At 43.5% G+C, this 23,242-nt stretch overlaps 1 protein-coding gene across 1 annotated transcript; it reads left to right on the top strand.

Moving 5' to 3' along the window:
• The first annotated feature begins 492 nt into the window (after positions 1-492).
• rgs16 (regulator of G protein signaling 16) lies at positions 493-2,038 on the top strand. Its single transcript, XM_060918359.1, has 5 exons — positions 493-551; positions 688-777; positions 900-961; positions 1,203-1,369; positions 1,472-2,038. Exons 1-5 carry the CDS (start codon positions 508-510, stop codon positions 1,673-1,675), a joined length of 567 nt encoding a protein of 188 aa, XP_060774342.1. The 5' UTR covers positions 493-507; the 3' UTR covers positions 1,676-2,038.
• The last annotated feature ends 21,204 nt before the right edge of the window (positions 2,039-23,242 follow it).

Genomic DNA, 23,242 nt, shown 5'->3' with positions numbered 1-23,242 from the left:
CCTCTGGTTGATTATTTTCTTAAAACAGCACACGCCCCGAGTGGTTTGTTTCTTTCTTATAGAAGAAACATCACATGAATATATTAAATATACCATACATTTCCCAAATGCATTGAAGCCCAAAGATGATTGTTAAATGGTAGAATGAGTTCCACATAAAATATTTTCTTATGTTTTTTTTCTCTATCTTTTCTGGTCTATACTATTTTCAACTGCAAGTAGTTAGGGGATTCCAAAAACAAACATTTTTCCTCCTTCTTGCAACCAATAAGTTCCCAATTTTAACACACATACACACACACAGAGTATACAGTCAGAGAGTATACAGTCAGAGAGAGGGAGAAAGTGAGAAAGTGGGGCAGGGTGAGCCGCAGTGTGAGTGGTTGAGAGCAAAGATGACGACTTGCTTCCTGCTCTATATAAACTCCTAGCTCTTTCTCCATCGCCAGACGGCTGATAAACTCCCACTACATTTATCCGGATATTTCTACCATCCTTGGACACACAATGTGCAGAGGACTAGCAGCACTCCCTAGTAACTACCTGGAAAGGTACAGAATTCATCCTAACCTCTCGTTATTGCACTAATTTTAAATTTGTATATATACATTGTATAATGATGACAGTGAATAAATATATGTATTATGTGTATTTGTATTTTAACAGAATTGTATGTGTGCTCAGCAGAGCTAAATGGTTTAAAGCACACATGAGCAGTTTTCTGCAGAAGCAAGACTGGAAGCTTCTGTGCTATGCTTACAAGCTGAGAAAACCAAGGTAGATATGTCATACTGTATTTGCACTTGTTACATTTCTTCTTATAATGTGTGTTTTGCATAAATTAGGACGGTAAAGCTGTGTATGCATGGAGTGACCTGATATTCTGCCTCTTTCTGCAGGCTGACCTTGGAGGAATGCTTGACATGGAAGGAGTCTTTTGAAAATCTGTTATCTAGCAAAAGTAAGTGATGAACAAGTAATGATTGTCTGGAAAAAAAACTGCATATGAAATGTGCTTTAAGTGAATTAGTAATGCAATGGCGCCAAAATGGGGCATGGGGATGAAGAAGGGTTCATTGGAGTGTGGATAAAATGATAATCATAGTAATGGCAGTGTAGTGCACAGATGTGTAATCCGTGTGGGATGTTCCAAGCTCATGCGGTGTGTTATACAAGTAATCTGTTCTCTTTTTCTCTGACAGATGGACTGTATGCTTTTCGAGCTTTTCTGGTGTCTGAGTTTAGTGAAGAAAATATCGCGTTCTACCTGGCTTGCAAGGATTATAGAAACACAAAGTCGGAAGCCAAGCTCCAGGCCAAAGCTCAGAGGATTTACAACGAGTTCATCGGAAGCGAAGCGCCACGTGAGGTAATGAGTGCTCTGGTTATATTATTATATTCGATGACAAAAATGTCATTGAAATTTCAATTCACCTAACCTACAGTAATCTCATGTCATTCTTTCTTCCAGGTCAACATTGATCACGAAACTCGAGATATTACCCAAGCCAATATCAAATTCCCAACAGCAACCTGCTTCGATCAAGCTCAGTACCTCATCTACATCCTCATGGAAAAGGACTGCTACCCACGATTCCTCCGCTCCAGTGCTTACCGGGACCTGGTGAGCCAGCTAACCAAGAAGAATGCCAAAGCTGCTACCAAGAAAGCCTGAGCAGCTTTCCCCCTGAATGGTAAAAGAAGCTAAAGGGATGAGAGATGAGGTGCTGGATCTCTGATGGACAGGAGCCCAGACTTTTAGAGACGGCCCCTGTGCTGATCCTGATATAGGAGAGCAGGGAAGAAGAAGAAGAAGATGGAAGATGGTGGCTTCAGATCATGAACTGTATCAGCCCAGACTGGGACAAGACTTCTATGTTGCGTCCCTTTAATGGGATGAAAGAGAGAGACATAGAAAGGACTTGTGTAGCACCTTCGTCATAGCCACACCAACGTACTAGGATTAACCATCGACAATTTGGATATGCAAATAAACTCTTTAAATTAAAGAAATATTTTGTATTTTGTAACACTTACATATTGATACGGAGGTTCATTAAATGCTGTTTATTTATTTCCTTATTTATTGATGTATTTATTTACCTTTAATTGAATAAACTGTATTTCTTGAAAATGGTGTCTTTGTTTCTTTTTTTTTGAGGATGTCTGCAAGATTTTCTTGAATAACTGTCCTGCCTGAAGTCAATAAATAAATAAATTAATTAACGACTGAATTAAACACAGATCAAGCTCCCTTATCATCCTGTTGATATACACTTCATGCTATTACTGTAAATTTTTTTTAATTAGCACATATATTTTGTCATTTTAAAAGTAGTTTTCACGCTTAAGCCAACATATCAGATTTCCAGCCCTATGATAAACAAGTCTGTGATGATTAACTACTAACTTATTTCATATTAAACGTCCACTGTTCACGGTAAATTAAATAACATAATAAATAAATAAACATGGATTTCAAAAGTCACCAAGGAAACGGAACAGTCTGCGCCTGGCACCAAACCCTGCAAAACACACAAACAGTTTCCTCGCTGTTTTTCTTTTCTAGTCATCTGTCATACGATGGGAAACAATTCACACCAAGCTGTAAACGAATGCAGATTCTTAGAAAAAGACAATGCGTCTGATAAGGTGTTTGCGTATTTGAAGGCGTATCCAGTCGACAGTGTTTGCTAAGTGTAACTCACACGGAATTAGCGTAATAAAGCTGCCATTTCCTGGGCTTGTCTAAAAGTAAACATGCTGTGATGAAAGCTGACTGTGAGGCTTTATGTCTGTAAACGGGACAGAATCAAATCGCATCAGTTGTTCTCATGTTCATGGAATACAGTTAATATTCACAGCATTACTTTTGCCTCCAACAGACATATAAAAAAAGGTAAAATGTTTAAGCCATTTCAAATCAGAATCAGTAAATATTTCAATTTCATCAGCTAAGAGGCCAGTGACAGATGGTACAGTAGACATTGTTGTAATATTCAGCACTCACCACCCTGAGAACAAGCAGACTCAAGTCGAGATGTGTATTATATGTGGGTTTTGTTCTAAGCCATGTCTAGCACAATACAGATGTTCCAAAAGATTAAACTACACACACACACACACACACACATGCTCAGACATGTTGTAGAGTTGCCGATCAGATTGAAATTCAATCACTAAAAAAGGCATTGAATGTGAAACACCTGTATAATATATTAGCTAAGAATTAAGGCAAGTTATGTAACACCAGGTGGACACACACATTTCAGCATGGTGTTTCAGCAGATTCAGTAAAACACACTGCTGATGCCTGGTCTTTAACAAAAGCATTACAAAATTAAGAAAATATTGAGGGACTCAACCACGTTTGTTATCTTTGGATAAAATAGAGTGTTGTAGCAGGTTGGTTTTCTTCCAGGAATGTCATAACATCAATGACACAAACTTCACCGCAGACTTGTAGTATTCGAGTCTGACTCATGCCCTAATTTTAAGGACTCGTGACTTGGACTCGAACTCGTGCATTAACTGCATTTGGACTCGTAAATTGGAGATGAGGACACTGATTTTTTTCTTTTTTTTGTAACATGCCATAACAATTTGGCATAAGATATTTATATCTACTTTCATTTTTGTACTAATTTTGTGCAAGAGTGTCACACCTGTACACCTTGGCGAGTGCATCAGACAGACTCTCGGGTGCGCTCCGAACAGCACACGTGCCAAGCGGACTCTCGTGCATGCACCGTAAACGACTGACACCTGCACAGGATTAAGGCACAATCAGCACGCCGATATAAAAACTGTGAAAACACACTTACTTTGCGAAGTATTGAGGTGCATTGCTGATACATTACTGAGCCTTATTTCCTTGTTTGGTTTTCTGATCCCTGATTTCCTGTTTCTCATCTTTGATTCTGCCGAGTCTACGATAGCCTGTTTGTGCCTCACTCAACCTATTGCCTGTTTCACTGTTTTACGATTTTGCCTGCCGTTCTGGATTTTTTTACCTGTCTTCACTTGTATTAATAAACACACCTTCTGCACTTACATCCGTCTCCCAACCATCTCTGACAGAATATTTCACACTCCATGACAAAGAGAAGCACATTCACCTGTTCATACGTCATGTTCAGGAACAAACTAATGTCAATGGCCCTGAAACAGCCACCGTCAAATGGTGCCGTTGGAGTCTTGTTCTTGGACTCGACTCGGATCAATAGTGAACTTGACTCGAAATGTTCTTTACTGACTTGGACTTGGGGCGGCACGGTGGTGTAGTGGTTAGCTCTGTCGCCTCACAGCAAGAAGGTTCTAGGCTCGAGCCCCGCGGCCGGCGAGGGCCTTTCTGTGCAGAGTTTGCATGTTCTCCCCGTGTCCGTGTGGGTGTGCTCCGGTTTCCCCCACAGTCCAAAGACATGCAGGTTAGGTTAACTGGTGACTCTAAATTGACTGTGAGTGTGAATGGTTGTCTGTGTCTATGTGTCAGCCCTGTGATGACCTGGCAGCTTGTCCAGGGTCAGCAAAAAATAATCTATTGCCAAAAAATATACAAGGAATGTTTAGTGAAAGAGAGGGGGGATATAATCTAAGGGGAGACCTAAATTTTAAAAAACCAAAAGTTCGAACAAATATGAAAAGCATGTGCGTATCGAGCTGTGGGGTGACTTTATGAAACAGACTGGAGACAGAAATAAAACAAAGTGCAAATATAAATCTGTTTAAAAAAAAGGTACAAAAAAATTTTTAAACAAGTACATGGAAGAGGAAGTATGTTAATGGAGGATGATGAGGGATAAATCTATAAATAGAATAGGGTTGATTGTTATATTAGAACTAACTTAGTATATGGTATATATGGTATATATTTATTTATGGGGATATTTATATATTTATATTTATAGAGATATGTATGTAGTATATATTTATTTTTGTAATTATATATTTATATAGATATTTATGAAGTGTATATATGGTATATAGTATATATATATTTTTTGTAGTTATATATTTATATAGATATATAAATAGATATATATAGATATATATTTTTGTAATTATATATTTATATAGATATTTATGAAGTGTATATATGGTATATATTTATAGGTGTATTAATGTAGTTAGGATTTCGGGGTAGTTAAAAAGGGGTGGGAAATTAAAAAAGTATTGTACTTCTTCCCACTCCTTTTTCGAACAATGTGTGGTGTTTTGTAATGTCTTAGCTCTTTATGTTATTTTATTTTTTTATTTCTCGTTTTCTTTCTTTTGTATGTACAAATAGTTACATGCATTTTTTATACATGTTCGAAATAAATTGATTCATTCATTCATTCATACCCCACCTTTCGCCCATAGTCAGCTGGGATAGGCTCCAGCTTGCCTGCGACCCTGTAGAACAGGATAAAGCAGCTAGAGATAATGAAATGAGATGAGACTTGGACTTGACTTGTACTTGAACACTGGGGACTCGAGACTGGACTTGGACTTAAGGTTTATTGACTCAACGACAACACTGATTCACTGTGAATCCAATCACCATCTGAAAGTATTTATTTACTGACAAAATACAAACTAGAAGGGCACTCAGTAGAGCGCATATTATGTCCGCCAAGCCACATATTAGAATATCCAGATGTTTACTATGTTTTGCATATAGTACTTTACAAAAGTCTTAGGCCCCCTTTTTTTTCCTTATACAAACTATTATACATTTCTATTTTATGACGTCTACAGTATCGAGTCAGTGCAAAAATATTTTAGAGTCCAAACATTTGTTTTCCAGCAAAAAATTAAATGTTACAGAAAAAAATGCTTGTATCTGAGCAGCATATTCCATAAGAGAGCACTTTTCAGATTAAAAAAGAAAACATACTGAAGGCTGCTGGGTTTTGGGGCAAAATGAAGACGCGAGTGTGACAGTCAAAGTGTCCAGAAGAACTGTAGCTGGTTCTGCAAGACGCTCAGTAAAACCTACAGCTCATTTCCTTATAAAACTGCACTCATTGTACCTGAGACTACTTTTTTTTTTAATGCAAAGGGTTGTCTCACACCAAATATTGCCTTTGTTTCATTTATTATGGCTTACTTATTATGGTTTATACTATTTTTTTAAATGTCGAAACATTTCATTTCTTATTTTTTAGCCATTTTTGGTCTACAACATTTCTTTAGATTAGATTAGATTCAACTTTATTGTTATTGCACATGTCACAGGTACAAGGCAATGAAATGCAGATTGCATCTAACCAGAAGTGCATAGCAGTAAATAGCATTAGTGTAATATACATAAATATAAATATAAATGTACAGGAATTACAGGGTATGGAATGGTATAATGATATGATCAGTATTTACAGTATATTCAAAATGTGCAATATGAATGAACTGTAGTGCAATCGTATGATACATAGATATTTGCAATATATACAAAACATGGTATGAATAAACAGTAGTGCAAATAGCGATAGTGGAATGAAGTCAGTTCAAGTCAATTCTGTTTGTTGGGGGGGTTTGTTGATGAGTGTGTGTGTGTGGGGGGGGGGGGGACCGTGGGGGGGCGGAGTTCAGCAGTGAGACAGCTGAAGGAAAAAAACTGTTCCTGAACCTGGTGGTTTTGGTCCGAAGGCTCCTGTAGCACCTTTCAGAGGGCAGGAGAGTGAACAGTTTGTGTGCTGGATGGCAGGAGTCTTTGTTGATGTTTATGGCTCTCCTGAGACATCGCTTCCTGTAGACATCCTCAATAGCAGGAAGTGAGGCTCCCACGACACGCTGGGCGATCTTCACCACCCTTTCCAGTGCCTTCCGGTCCAAGACAGAGCAGTTCCCATACCACACAGTAATACAGTTGGTTAGGATGCTCTCGATGGTACAATTGTAGAAGTTCACCAGGATGTCTGGAGAGAGGTGGTTTTTCTTCAGTGTCCTCAAGAAAAAGAGACGCTGGTGAGCCTTCTTGACCAAGTTGGAGCAATTGGTTATCCAGGTGAGGTCCTGCGAGATATGAATCCCCAGGAATTTGAAGCTGGTCACACACTCCACTGCTGCACCGTTGATGTGGATGGGTGTGTGTGTGTCAGCATTCCTCCTGAAGTCCACGATGAGCATCTTGGTCTTATTGGTGTTGAGCAGCAGGTTGTTCTCACTGCACCACACAGCCAGGCAGTCCACCTTCTCCCTGTAGGCTGACTCATCGTTGTCCTTGATGAGGCCTATCACTGTGGTGTCATCTGCAAACTTGATGATGGTGTTAGTGTAATGTACAGGTCTGCAGTCATGAGTAAAAAGGGAGTAGAGGAACGGGCTCATCACACAGCCTTGTGGTACAATGATGTTTAGGATGAGGGTGGAAGAGCAGTGATGTCTAAATGAACATGTTGGGGCCTGTTGGTTAGAAAATCCTACAACCAGTTGCAGATGGGAGCACTGATGCCCAGATCTGTGAGTTTGGTGATGAGCTTAGAGGGGATGACAGTGTTAAATCCTGAACTGAAGTCTATGAACAGCATTCTGGCATATGTGTTGCCATTATCCAGGTGCGAGAGGACAGAGTGCAGTACTAGGGAAACTGCATCTTCTGTGCTCCTGTTCTTGCGGTAGGCAAATTGGTGGGGGTCCAGGGTGGGGGGAAGACAGGATTTGAGATGTGTCAGGACCAGCTGCTCTAAACACTTTGCAATGATGGGGGTGAGTGCTACTGGACGGTAGTCGTTGAGACATGTTGGACTAGAGTGTTTTGGTACTGGCACGATGGAGGTGGTCTTGAAGCAGGTCGGAATGACAGCATGGGCCAAAGACATGTTGAATAAGTCCATCAGGACCCCCGCCAGCTCCCCAGCACATGCTCTGAGCACACGTCCGTGGATGCCATCAAGGCCTGCAGCTTTATGTGGATTGATCTTGCTCAGCACTGCTTTAACATCAGTGGGGGAGAGTGTTAGGGGTTGGTGATCTGTAGTCAGCCTTGCCCTGGATGCAGACTCCTGGTTGTCCTTCTCAAACCGAGCATAGAAATTGTTGAGCTCGTTGAGAAAGGAGATATCAGAGGATGGGGGGAAGGGTTGTTAGACTTGTAGTCACTGATGACCTGAATGCTTTGCCACATATGTCAGGGGTTGGAGTTGGAGAAATGCTCCTCAACCTTCTGTTTGTAGCAGTGCTTGGCCTTCTTGATACCACACTTCAGGTCAGCTCTGGCTGTACTGTAAGCTTGTACATCTCCTGATCTGAAGGCAGTGTTGCAGGCTTTCAGCAGTAGATGGACATTTCTGTTCATCCAGGGTTTCTGATTTGGGTACAAGGTGATCATTTTCTGGGTGGTGATACTGTCTATGGTGGTGGTGATGTGGTCCAGTACAGAGGAAGCGTAGCTCTCAGTGTCTGGGTGGGAGTGACAGGTTGCTTGAATGGCAAACATATTCCAGTCTGTGTGTTTGAATTGGTCCTGCAGCACAGAGTCTGTCCCTTCTGGCCACACTTTTATTGTCTGCATTATGGGTTTCACACATTGGATGAGTGATGAGTACTTAGGGGTGAGAAACAGAGAAAGGTGATCTGACTGTCCTGTATGGGGGAGAGGTGTAACTTTGTAAGCTCCAGCTATGTTGGAGTAAACATGATCCAGTGTCTTATTGCCTAAGACTTTTGCACAGTACTGTATATATCCAAATTTACATCAAAGTGTTCCTTGGCAAAAACATAACGTCAGGCAAAAACAATCTCATCCAACAAAGTTGGCAGAGGTAATAACCACATAACCAATCTGTACACAGTACCAATCAAAAGTTTGTACACCTCTACTTCGTCATAGGTGTTTCTGTATTTTGTATTTCGCTCAACTAAGTAAAGAGAAACAAGATTCATCATTACTTTCAGACATGAAGTGTCTTTTAATTAATAAAAATAAAGAAAAAACATTGAATTAGAAGGTGTGTCCAAACTATTGAGTGGTACTATACTTTAAGCTATGGACACCCTGAACCAGACATACTGAACAGTTTTTGAAAGTTTGTTCTGGCTATTTTACAACTAACAGCACATTATTTTTCAAGTTATTATCTTTTTTTTTATATTATGCCACTATTTTCAATTGATGTCTTGAAATAATGACATAATAAACAGCTATTTGAAGTAAATAACAATGTCATTTCAATTTAATATTTTCTTATTTCAACATTTTGAAAGTTGCAATAAAATTGCTATTTCATGATAGTATCTTGTGAAATAAAGATGACAAAAAGCGACATTATCTTGAAATAGCAACTTTTTAAGTCAAAATAATGACATACCTCCAAATAGATTCATGTAATGAATTTAGTCTAAAAAATTATATGAAGTTAAAATAACAATATATCATCTTGAAAGAATAATAAGTAAAAAATAACAAGACATTCAGTTTAAATAACAGACAGTAACAATTTCTGAAGTCAACATAACAACATCCTGTCGAAATATCAATCGTCGTCGTCGGATGCCCACCGCTAGCATGGAAATGTCTGGCCTCGTGAGCTCTCGCATACCATTCTCCTCTCCTAATGAAGCACCTTGCATGGTAAGGTAAGACAAATGATGTTGTGGCCCCATTGTGTTGTCTCTCTGGACCTCCAGACCTGATGCCAAGTGGTGCACAAAAGTGCCACAGACTTGACAGGTATGGAAGTTGCCCTGCAGTGACAACTGACTTGCCGAGTGATGCGATCTGTTGGCCACTTGAGTGGCTCTTCCACATGCTATCTGGTGGTGAGCCATTGACCCTGTTGGGTTCATTTGCCACATTGCACCGAAAAGCACCTTGCTGCCTTATTGGTGGTGTACTATTTAACCCATAGCTGGAACCCAGGCAGGTGCTACCACTCCGAGTCAGAGCGGACCTGGGAGCAATGGTGATTAAGGAGTAACTCCACTTTCCCCAGTACTCAAGTCCTCCCGGACCTGAGACTCACCACCGGTTGCAGTTTAAAGTCATACCCGGGACTGAAATAACAATACAATATTTTGGAATAACAATTTAAGTATTATCATTGCACTTACGACATAATATCTCATCTCATTATCTCTAGCCGCTTTTATCCTGTTCTACAGGGTTGCAGGCAAGCTGGAGCCTATCCCAGCTGACTACGGGCGAAAGGCAGGGTACACCCTGGACAAGTCACCAGGTCATCACAAGGCTGACACATAGACACAGACAACCATTCACACTCACATTCACACCTACGGTCAATTTAGAGTCACCAGTTAACCTAACCTGCATGTCTTTGGACTGTGGGGGAAACCGGAGCACCTGGAGGAAACCCACGCGGACACGGGGAGAACATGCAAATTTTGCACAGAAAGGCCCTCGCCACCCACGGGGCTTGAACCTGGACCTTCTTGCTGTGAAGCGACAGCGCTAACCACTACACCACCGTGCCACCCCCGACATAATATCTTGAAATAAATTCTTCAGTTGAATGAATGGCATCACATACAGTGGTGCTTGAAAGTTTGTGAACCCTTTAGAATTTTCTATATTTCTGCATAAATATGACATAAAACATCATCAGATTTTCATATAAGTCCTAAAAGTAGAAAAATAGAACCCAGTTAAACAAATGAGACAAAAATATGATACTTGGTCATTTATTTATTGAATAAAATGATCCAATATTACATATCTGTGAGTGGCAAAAGTATGTGAACCTCTAGGATTAGCAGCTAATTTGAAGGTGAAATTAGAGTCAGGTGTTTTCAATCAATGGGATGACAATCAGGTGTGAGTGGGCACCCTGTTTTATTTAAAGAACAGGGATCTATCAAAGTCTGATCTTCACAACACATGTTTGTGGAAGTGTATCATGGCACGAACAAAGGAGATTTCTGAGGACCTCAGAAAAAGCGTTGTTGATGCTCATCAGGCTGGAAAAGGTTACAAAACCATCTCTAAAGAGTTTGGACTCCACCAGTCCACAGTCAGACAGATTGTGTACAAACGGAGGAAATTCAAGACCATTGTTACCCTCCCCAGGAGTGGTCGACCAACAAAGATCACTCCAAGAGCAAGGTGTGAAATAGTCGGCGAGGTCACAAAGGACCCCAGGGTAACTTCTAAGCAACTGAAGGCCTCTCTCACATTGGCTAATGTTAATGTTCATGAGTCCACCCTCAGGAGAACACTGAACAACAATGGTGTGCATGGCAGGGTTGCAAGGAGAAAGCCACTGCTCTCCAAAAAGAATATTGCTACTCATCTGCAGTTTGCTAAAGATCATGTGGACAAGCCAGAAGGCTATTGGAAAAATGTTTTGTGGACGGATGAGACCAAAATAGAACTTTTTGGTTTAAATGAGAAGCGTTATGTTTGGAGAAAGGAAAACACTGCATTCCCACATAAGAACCTTATCCCATCTGTGAAACATGGTGGTGGTAGTATCATGGTTTGGGCCTGTTTTGCTGCATCTGGGCCAGGACGGCTTGCCATCATTGATGGAACAATGAATTCTGAATTATACCAGCAAATTCTAAAGGAAAATGTCAGGACATCTGTCCATTAACTGAATCTCAAGAGAAGGTGGGTCATGCAGCAAGACAACGATCCTAAGCACACAAGTCGTTCTACCAAAGAACGGTTAAAGAAGAATAAAGTTAACGTTTTGGAATGGCCAAGTCAAAGTCCTGACCTTAATCCAATCGAAATGTTGTGGAAGGACCTGAAGCGAGCAGTTCATGTGAGGAAACCCACCAACATCCCAGAGTTGAAGCTGTTCTGTATGGAGGAATGGGCTAAAATTCCTCCAAGCCGGTGTGCAGGACTCATCAACAGTTACCGCAAACGTTTAGTTGCAGTTATTGCTGCACAAGGGGGTCACACCAGATACTGAAAGCAAAGGTTCACATACTTTTGCCACTCACAGATATGTAATATTGGATCATTTTCCTCAATAAATAAATGACCAAGTATAATATTTTTGTCTCATTTGTTTAACTGGGTCCTCTTTATCTACTTTTAGGACTTGTGTGCAAATCTGATGATGTTTTAGGTCATATTTATGCAGAAATAGAGAAAATTCTAAAGGGTTCACAAACTTTCAAGCACCACTGTACACTACCGTTCAAAAGTTTGGGGTCACCCAGACAATTTTGTGTTTTCCATGAAAAGTCACATTTTTATTTACCACCATAAGTTGTAAAATGAATAGAAAATATAGTCAAGACATTTTTCTGGCCATTTTGAGCATTTAATCGACCCCACAAATGTGATGCTCCAGAAACTCAATCTGCTCAAAGGAAGGTCAGTTTTATAGCTTCTCTAAAAAGCTAAACTGTTTTCAGCTGTGCTAACATGATTGTACAAGGGTTTTCTAACCATCCATTAGCCTTCTGAGGCAATGAGCAAACACATTGTACCATTAGAACACTGGAGTGATAGTTGCTGGAAATGGGCCTCTATACACCTATGGAGATATTGCACCAAAAACCAGACATTTGCAGCTAGAATAGTCATTTACCACATTAGCAATGTATAGAGTGTATTTCTGATTAGTTTAAAGTGATCTTCATTGAAAAGAACAGTGCTTTTCTTTCAAAAATAAGGAAATTTCAAAGTGATCCCAAACTTTTGAACGGTAGTGTATAACTTGCAGATTTGGGCCTTCCATAATAAGTAACATAAATGCCTTTATTTGAAGGATTTTTATATACACTCACCAGCCACTTTAATAGGAACTTGTTCTTGATTCTAAGATTCCTGTTCTTGGATGGCAGGAGTGGAACCCAATGTGATCGCCTGCTGTTGCATGCTGAGATGCTTTTCTGCTCACCATAGTTGTAAAGAGTTGCTATGAGTTACTGTATCTTCCCTGGCAGCTCGAACCAATCTGGCCATTTTCCTCTGACCTCTCTTATCAACAATGCGTTTATTTCCACCCACAGAACTGTCGCTCACTCACTCAGTGTTTTTTTGTTTTCCGCACCATTCTGTGTAAACTCTAGACACTGTTGTGTGTGAAAACCCCAGGAGATCAGCAGTTTCTGAGATACTCAAAAAAAAAAAAAAATTAAAAAAACAAAAAAAAAACCAGGGGCGGCACGGTGGTGTAGTGGTTAGCACTGTCGCCTCACAGCAAGAAGGTCCTGGGTTCGAGCCCCGGGGCCGGCGAGGGCCTTTCTGTGTGGAGTTTGCATGTTCTCCCCGTGTCCGCGTGGGTTTCCTCCGGGTGCTCCGGTTTCCCCCACAGTCCAAAGACATGCAGGTTAGGTTAACTGGTGACTCTAAATTGACCGTAGGTGTGAATGGTTGTCTGTGTCTATGTGTCAGCCCTGTGATGACCTGGTGACTTGTCCAGGGTGTACCCTGCCTTTCACCCGTAGTCAGCTGGGATAGGCTCCAGCTTGCCTGCGACCCTGTAGAAGGATAAAGCGGCTAGAGATAATGAGATGAGATGAGAAAAAAAAACCAGTCCATCTGGCTTAAACCAGCACCCATGCCACAGTGAAAGAAAGTCACACTTTGAGATCACAAGTTTTCCCATTATGATGTTTGAAGAAGTGAACATTAACCAAAGCTCTTAAGTTGTTTGGGTGTACCTAATAAAGTGGCTGGTGACTGTCAGCCTTACTGAAGACTTCGCCATTGTGTAAAAATGCCCTGATCCTTTCCAAAGCACTGATATTGGAAACCCTTTCCGTAAACATCTCCTTACAGAAAGCTTCACGATATCAATGATGAGATGTTTTCCTTTGCTAAATATCACATTTTTAACCTGTTTATTGTTAGTTTTTGATCAAATCCCTGTGCTGTTACAATAGAAATGATAATCTATGTTTGAAATGAACAGGTGACATGGTGAGAACTGCTGTGAGAGAAAATTACTCCAAACCACTTGATTCTGACCAATCAAATTCAAGAAAGGACATGGTGCTATGGTATACAGACAAAATACTGATTTCCAGGAAAGTTTTATTAAATTGTAGATAGAGCTGTCTCTCTTTCATGTAAAGACTAAGCAGTATACTTCTGTGGCTCGTGATTTGATATAAGCCTTACATAATTCTTTCAACATTTTTTAAACAAAATATACAATGCTTATGAATGTGTTATGAATGCCTAATTTTTGAAGAATTTGTGTTGTTGTTGTTGTTGTTCTTGTTTAATCTTAGCCACATTGAGCTGTTCAGTAACACTATGGGAGTTGAGATGAATAGAAGACACACAATTGTACCAAATAACACTGGATTAAATTTGATATTTACTCATTTAGTTTTTAGAAATGTGTTTTTCGTGTACAGTGGTGCTTGAAAGTTTGTGAACCCTTTAGAATTTTCTATATTTCTGCATAAATATTACCTAAAACATCATCATATTTTCACACAAATCTTAAAAGTAGATAAAGAGAACCCAGTTAAACAAATGAGACAAAAATATTATACTTGGTCATTTATTTATTGAGGAAATAATATTATAATAATATCCAATATTACATATCTGTGAGTGGCAAAAGTATGTGAACCTCTAGGATTAGCAGTTAATTTGAAGGTGAAATTAGAGTCAGGTGTTTTCAATCAATGGGATGACAATCAGGTGTGAGTGGGCACCCTGTTTTATTTAAAGAACAGGGATCTATCAAAGTCTGATCTTCACAACACATGTTTGTGGAAGTATATCATGGCACAAACAAAGGAGATTTCTGAGGACCTCAGAAAAAGTATTGTTGATGCTCATCAGGCTGGAAAAAGTTACAAAACCATCTCTAAAGAGTTTGGACTCCACCAATTCACAATCAGACAGATTGTGTACAAATGGAGGAAATTAAAGACCATTGTTACCCTCCTCAGGAGTGGTCGACCAACAAAGATCACTCCAAGAGCAAGGCATGTAAAAGTCGGTGAGGTCACAAAGGACCCCACGGTAACTTCTGAGCAACTGAAGGCCTCTCTCACATTGGCTAATGTTAATGTTATGAGTCCACCATCAGAAGAACACTGACAACAATGGTGTGGATGGCAAGGTTGCAAGGAGAAAGCCACTGCTCTCCAAAAAGAACATTACTGCTCATCTGCAGTTTGCTAAAGGTCACATGGACAAGCCAGAAGGCTATTGGAAAAATGTTTTGTGGATGGATGAGACCAAAGTGTTATGTTTGGAGAAAGGAAAACACTGCATTCCAGCACAAGAACCTTATCCCATCTGTGAAACATGGTGATGGTAGTATCATGGTATAGCATCTGGGCCAGGATGGCTTGCCATCATTGATGGAACAATGAATTCTGAATTATACCAGCGAATTCTAAAGGAAAATGTCAGGACATCTGTCCATGAACTGAATCTCAAGAGAAGGTGGGTCATGCAGCAAGACAACGACCCTAAGCACACAAGTCATTCTACCAAAGAATGGTTAAAGAAGAATAAAGTTAATGTTTTGGAATGGCCAAGTCCTGACCTTAATTCAATCAAAATGTTGTGGCAAGAAGCGAGCAGTTCATGTGAGGAAACCCACCAACATCCCAGAGTTGAAGCTGTTCTGTATGGAGGAATGGGCTAAAATTCCTCCAAGCTGGTGTGCAGGACTGATCAACAGTTACCAGAAATGTTTACTTGCAGTTATTGCTGCACAAGGGGGTCACACCAGATACTGAAAGCAAAGGTTCACATACTTTTTTCCACTCACAGATATGTAATATTGGATCATTTTCCTCAATAAATAAATGACCAAGTATAATATTTTTGTCTCATTTGTTTAACTAGGTTCTCTTTATCTACTTTTAGGACTTGTGTGAAAATCTAATGATGTTTTAGGTCATATTTACCGGTATGCAGAAATATAGATTATTCTAAAGGGTTCACAAACTTTCAAGCACCACTGTATATTTGTAGCTACACCGCTGGCTATATGTGGTATTATTTAAGTAATACTGGAATTGAAAGATTATTAGCTGTAGCTCTCTCTTCAAGGTTGGAGTGAGTTTGTTTGTTTGTTTGTTTTTCCCCTCAAGCACAGGCCAACATCTCCACCCAGTGACGAACCAGTAATACAGCACTACAGTGAAGGCCAGACACAAAACAAGAGGAAAGCATTATTCCAAAAATAGTTGGTGGTTTGTTGGTGCATTTTCTTTTTTTTTTGATTCACACAAATACTACACATCTATTTAAAGCTCCAGTATTTTGTGCCACAATTTCCAAAACATATAACATATTACAATATAAGCAAAACATATTAAGAATTATTATAGATCACTGTAGAGGTTAGTAGGAGGGGAAGGAGCACAGAAAGACGGCAGGCCAGAATAAAGTTCCATAACTTTTTATTTGGCTCTTTTCAGATCCAAAAACACTCTCTTCCATATATACACACACACACACCCAAGTATCTGGTTCAGGAGAGAGCTCTCTTCCTCTGCTCTCTCTCTCTTTATATAGGGCGTGGTCACTGGGAAGACACACAAACACAGGTTAATTGACATCAGGTGTAGTGATTCTGCCACTTACCTTCCCTGACTCCGCCCTCCTGTCATAGACTGGCGCTTGACCACGCCCCCGCTGCCACATACCCCCACTGCCTGACTCAGGCTGGGCAGCCGTCCGGCCTGCAGCCGACTCCCCCCCCCCCCCCCTTGACGGGAAAGAAAGTCCGCCACAACCATCTGCGCCCCCGGCCTGTGGATCACCTTGAAGTTGAAGGGTTGGAGTGCCAGATACCAACGGGTGATCCGCGCGTTGGCATCCTTCATGCGGTGGAGCCACTGGAGGGGCGCGTGGTCCGAACAGAGGGTGAAAGGGCGTCCCAGCAGGTAGTAGCGGAGGGCGAGGACTGCCCACTTGATCGCGAGGCACTCCTTTTTAATCGTGCTGTAACACTCCTTGCGTACTGACAGCTTTCTGCTGATGTACAGCACTGGACGGTCCTCCCCCTCCACCTCCTGGGACAACACGGCCCCCAGCACTCTGTCTGATGCATCCGTCTGGAACACAAAAGGGAGAGAAAAGTCAGGGGAGTGTAACAGTGGCCCCCCGCACAGTGCAGCCTTTACCTCAGAGAAAGCCCGTCCACTGGACCGGATCTGGTGCCCCCTTTTTAGTGAGATCAGTCAGCAGGCTGGTGACGTCCGAATAATTAGGTATAAACCTACGATAGTAGCCAGCCAGCCCCAGGAACTGTCTCACCCCCTTTTTGGTCTTGGGCCTCGGGCAGGCCGCAATTGCTGCTGTCTTGTTAATTTGGGGACGCACCTGCCCATTGCCCAAGTGGAAGCCCAGATACCGTACTTCCACCTGCCCAATCGCACACTTCTTTGGGTTGGCTGTGAGACCCGCTCGCCTCAGCGACCTAAGGACGGCCCTCAGGTGTTGTAAGTGCCGCTGCCAGTCATTACTATAAATAATGATATCGTCGAGGTATGCGGCCTCATAGGTGGCGTGGGGGCGGAGGACCCTGTCCATCAGCCGCTGAAATGTAGCAGGCGCCCCAAACAGCCCAAACGGAAGTGTGACAAACTGGTGTAAGCTGAACGGTGTGGAAAAGGCCGTTTTTTCTCGGGATAATGGAGTCAAGGGGATCTGCCAATAACCCTTTGTCAAATCCAGCGTTGAGTAAAAGCGAGCCGTGTCTAGCCGATTGAGCAACTCATCAATACAAGGCATTGGGTACGTGTCGAATTTAGACACCGCGTTGACTTTTCTGTAGTCCACACAGAACCGGACCGACCCATCGGCCTTGGGAACCAAGACAACTGGGCTGCTCCAGTCACTGTGGGACTCCCCGACGATGCCCATCTCAAGCATGGCCTCGAGTTCTTCCCGAACCACGTTTTTCTTGTGTTCGGGTAGCCTGTAAGGGCGGCTATGCACTACCACCCCCGGGGGTGTCTCAATGTGGTGCTCTATGAGGGTGGTGCGGCCGGGCAGGGGCGAGAACACGTCCGAAAACTCGGTCTGCAACTGGGCAACCTCCGCGAGTTGAGTCGGGGAGAGGTGGTATCCACAGGGGACCGGAGAGGTACGTGATGCCAATGTTCCCTTTTGAACCTCCGGCCCCAGCTCCGCCTTCTCCAGAACCACCGACACCAATGCCACGGGGACCTCCTCGTTCCAGAGTTTGAGCAGGTTGAGGTGGTAAATCTGTAGTGCCCCACCCCATCCGCTCGCCTCACCTCATAGTCAACATCCCCGACTCGCCGTGTGACCTCAAAGGGTCCTTGTCACTTGGCGACCACTTTGGAGCTCGATGTGGGCAAGAGTACAAGTACTTTATCTCCTGGTGCGAACTCCCTAAGGCACGTACCCTTGTCGTACAGGTGGGTCTGTCATTCTTGGGCCTGCCGCAAATTCTCCTGAGTTAGGTGCGTGAGTGTGTGGAGTTTTGCGCACAGGTCAATAACGTATTGGATTTCATTTTTACTTGGTGAAGGTCCCTCCTCCCAATTTTCACGCAGCATATCTAGAATGCCACGCGGCTTACGCCCGTATAACAATTCAAACGGGGAGAACCCTGTGGAGGCTTGAGGGACCTCTCGCACTGCAAAGAGCAAGGGTTCGAGCCATTTATCCCAATTATGTGCGTCCTCACTTACAAATTTTTTAATTATGTTCTTGAGGGTGCGGTTGAACCGTTCAACTAAACCGTCCGTTTGTGGGTGATACACGCTGGTGCGGATTGGCTTAATACCCAATAACCTATACAGTTCGTTCAGTGTACGTGACATAAACGAGGTGCCTTGGTCAGTCAGAATCTCTTTGGGGATTCCAACTCAGGAGATAACACGGAAGCGTGCCTCCGCAATACTGCGTGCTGAGATATTGCGAAGAGGCACTGCTTCCAGGTATCGCGTTGCATGGTCCACTAGAACTAATATAAAGCGGTACCCTCGTGTTGACTGGTCTAATGGCCCGACGAGATCCATCCCAATTCTTTCGAACGGGGTCTCAATTAACGGTAGAGGGCGCAAAGGTGCTTTTGGAATGGCCGCTGGATTTACTAACTGGCATTCGCGGCACGCCGTACACCACCTACGGACATCGCCGTGAATCCCCGGCCAATAGAATCGGGCCATTATTCGGGCTAGTGTCTTATCCTGCCCTAAGTGTCCAGCCATGGGATTAAAGTGAGCCGCCTGGAATACCAATTCCCTGTGGTTCTTCGGAATCAAAAGCTGCATGACTCGCTCTTTAGTTTGAGTGTCCTGCGTCACTCGGTATAAGCTATCCTTCATAATCGCAAAGTAGGGGAAGGACGGGGTGGCATTTGGCTGGAGCGTTTGACCATTGATTACTCTCACTTGGTCAAACGCATGCCGCAGAGTCTCGTCTCGCAATTGCTCTAATGGGAAATCCACGAGGGATTCCCTAACAGAGAGAATAGGAGCCGGCGGCTCCTCACTCTGACGCGGAGATGACGTAGACAGCTCTATGACAGCTGCTCCCGCCAGAGCGACACCAGGACCTCCCCCGGTTTAATGGCAGGACCCACTCTTCACTAAGTGTGTCATTAAATCCCGAAATCTCAGCCAATCAGTCCCCAAAATTATAGAGTGGATAAGGCGAGGATGCCTTCACTATAAATTTTTCCCCTCGGAAAAGAATGTGGACCGACACTAAAGGGTAGTTGTGAACATCCCTGTGCACACACAACACCTTCACCAATTGTGCTCCACCCAATGCCTTGTTTTGCACCAGGCTTTGGTGAATTGAGGTCTGATTACAACCAGAATCCACCAACGCCTGATATGTATCCCCTTGGATACTCACTGGTATGCGATACGCTCCGGCCTGATCGAGGGCAGCTCCTGGAGCGTCAGGGATCCGAACCACCACGCCCACTTCCATTGCCGAACACTGCTGTTGGAGGTGGCCCAGCTCCCCGCAGTGCCAGCAAACCGGCCCGGGCTTCCTCTCTGCACCGGCGCCCTGGGGCTCACTCACCTGAGGGGGGGAAGAGACAGACACAGAAGGGAAAAACGGGAGGGCACCGCGGGTGCGACGGGCCAGCTGGGGTGGGGGAACAGGGTGAGGACGAGACACAGGAGGAGAGAGGGGGAGAGAGAGAGAGAAGAGGAGAGAAGAGGATGTCTGCTGTCCTGCCGTCGGAACAGCCGCCAAATGGTCCTCTGCCAACTCGATGGCCTGATCCAGTGACGCCGGGCAGTGGCACTGGACCCACTCCGCGGTTCCCTCTGGCAGGCGGCCGATGAACTGCTCCAGCACCACCTGATCGAGGATTCCCTCGGTGTCGCAGTTGTTGGCCCTCAACCACCGCCAGCAGGCGTCCTGGAGTTCCTGGCCAAACACGAACGGCCGGCCGACTTCCTTCAGCCGCAGAGTGTGGAAGCACTGTCACTGTTGTTTGGGGGTGCGCCCCACCCTCTGGAGGACGGCCCGGCGAAGGTCCGCGTAGGCCAGCCGGCGGTCAGCAGGGAGCTGTAGCGCGGCCAGCTGCGCCTTGCCCGTTAGCAGGGGGAGGAGGCGCGCCACTCGCTGTTCCACCGGCCAGCCCGAGGCCTCTGCTGTCTACTCGAAGAGCGTGAGGAAGGCCTCGGGGTCGTCCTGCGGGCCCATCTTGGCTAGGGTGAGGGAAGAAGGGCCCGCGGCGGTGGAGATGGTGGACCCCGCCGATGCGAGGAGGTGCTGGAACACCCGTCGATCTTCCTGCTGCGCCAGCACCAGGACCTCAAACCGGTGGTCTTGTTCCTTCCAGAGGGTCACTAGCGCCTGGTGCTGGCTCTGCTGGGCTGTGGCGAGGGCGTGGACCAGGTCCGCGAAGGGGGAGGACTCCATGGGGCTGTTCTGTTCCTGTGCTTCGACCTGGGTTTCGGCACCACTGTAGACTAGCAGGATTGACTTAAGTGCCCTTGAGCAAGGCACCTAACCCCCAACCGCTCCGGCAAGAGTGGTGACGTACCTTGTGTCTGATTAGCCAAAGAAAAACTGATGATGTGATCATCAGTTCGGGCATTGAACCCGACCAACTGAACCACTGTAGAGGTTAGTAGGAGGGGGAAAGACGGCAGGCCAGAATAAAGTTCCATAACTTTTTATTTGGCTCTTTTCAGATCCAAAAACACTCTCTTCCATATATACACACACACACACAAGTATCTGGTTCAGGAGAGAGCTCTCTTCCTCTGCTCTATCTCTTTATATAGGGCGCGGTCACTGGGAAGACACACGAACACAGGTTAACTGACATCAGTTGTAGTGATTCTGCCACTTACCTTCCCTGACTCTGCCCTCCTGTCACAGACCGACGCTTGACCATGCCCCCACTGCCACAATCACTTAATGCTCTTGTTAACGGTTTCAAACTTTCAGTGGTCTCGGAGGACATGGTACATAAGATCTTATCTGATCTAAATTCGAGCAAGGCTACTGGTTTAGACCAACTGTCACCCAGATTTGTAAAAGATGGTGCCAAGCTCATTGCGTCTCCACTAATGCATATTCTGACTCTTTCTATAACATCTGGTAAATTTCCAGATGAGTTAAAACAGGCAAGGGTGACGCCTATACATAAGAAAAATAGTAAATTGGATGTAGGTCACTACCGACCAGTCTCAATTATGAGCACAATATCAAAATTATTTGAGAGGGTCATCTATAATCAATTAGATGATTACCTCAGAGCCCATAAGCTCTTATATGAATATCAGTCCGGTTTTAGATCCGCTTATTCTACCGATACCTGTTTGGTCAAGATAAAGGCCATTACATAGGCATGGTCCTTTTAGATCTTCAAAAAGCTTTTGATACAGTAGACCATAGGACCCTCTTACAGAAACTCAGAGCCCTAGGATGTCATGCATCAGCTATAGATTGGTTCCGATCCTATTTGACAGGGCGAAAACAATCGGTTGAGATTAGTGGTACAATCTCAAATTCCGCAACCATAACATGCGGTGTACCACAGGGGTCTATTTTAGGCCCTCTACTATACCTTGTATATATGAATGACATTCCATCGTCTGTCCGCTGTAAGATTCTCTTATATGCGGACGACACTGCCCTTATAGTGTCGGGCCATAGTCCTGAGGGTATAGAGAGATCTCTCTCATCAGAGTTTGAATCGATCAGAGAATGGCTGATCGATAATAAGATGTCATTACACCTAGGAAAGACGGAGTCTATACTTTTCAGATCTAAATTTAAACTTCGTAAATGTAATATCATTCAGGTGCAATGTGCTGGAAATACACTGAATAGTCAAACAGAGGTTAAATACCTTGGTGCCAAACTTGATCAATCATTATCTGGACAAGGCATGGCTGAAAATGTCATCAGTAAGTCAAATGCCAAATTGAAATTCCTATATAGACAAGCAAGGAATGTTGACTTGAAAACCAAGAAATTGCTTGTATCGGCACTGATCCAATGTCATTTTGACTATGCCAGCACATCCTGGTACACTGGTTTAACCAAGAAATATAAAACTCGGTTACAGTGTACTCAGAATAAAATTATTCGATATCTTTTAAATGCAACGGCTAGAACACATATCGGCGCTCATGAATTTGGACTAGTTGGTATGTTACCGGTTGAGTTACGCGTTAATCTGTTAAAATATAATTTAGTTCACAATATTGTTAATAGTGGGACAGCACGGTGGTGTAGTGGTTAGCGCTGTCGCCTCACAGCAAGAAGGTTCTGGGTTCGAGCCCCGTGGCCGGCGAGGGCCTTTCTGTGCGGAGTTTGCATGTTCTCCCCGTGTCCGCGTGGGTTTCCTCCGGGTGCTCCGGTTTCCCCCACAGTCCAAAGACATGCAGGTTAGGTTAACTGGTGACTCTAAATTGACCGTAGGTGTGAATGTGAGTGTGAATGGTTGTCTGTGTCTATGTGTCAGCCCTGTGATGACCTGGCGACTTGTCCAGGGTGTACCCCGCCTTTCGCCCGTAGTCAGCTGGGATAGGCTCCAGCTTGCCTGCGACCCTGTAGAAGGATAAAGCGGCTAGAGATAATGAGATGAGATGAGATATAGACAAGCAAGGAATGTTGACTTGAAAACCAAGAAATTGCTTGTATCGGCACTGATCCAATGTCATTTTGACTATGCCAGCACATCCTGGTACACTGGTTTAACCAAGAAATATAAAACTCGGTTACAGTGTACTCAGAATAAAATTATTCGATATCTTTTAAATGCAACGGCTAGAACACATATCGGCGCTCATGAATTTGGACTAGTTGGTATGTTACCGGTTGAGTTACGCGTTAATCTGTTAAAATATAATTTAGTTCACAATATTGTTAATAGTGGGACAGCACGGTGGTGTAGTGGTT

This window comes from Neoarius graeffei, chromosome 4, assembly GCF_027579695.1.
Source record: "Neoarius graeffei isolate fNeoGra1 chromosome 4, fNeoGra1.pri, whole genome shotgun sequence".
In the NCBI taxonomy this organism is placed as follows: domain Eukaryota; kingdom Metazoa; phylum Chordata; class Actinopteri; order Siluriformes; family Ariidae; genus Neoarius; species Neoarius graeffei.
The sequence above is the reverse complement of the archived record's forward strand: the minus strand, read 5'-3'. Positions and strand labels throughout refer to the sequence as shown.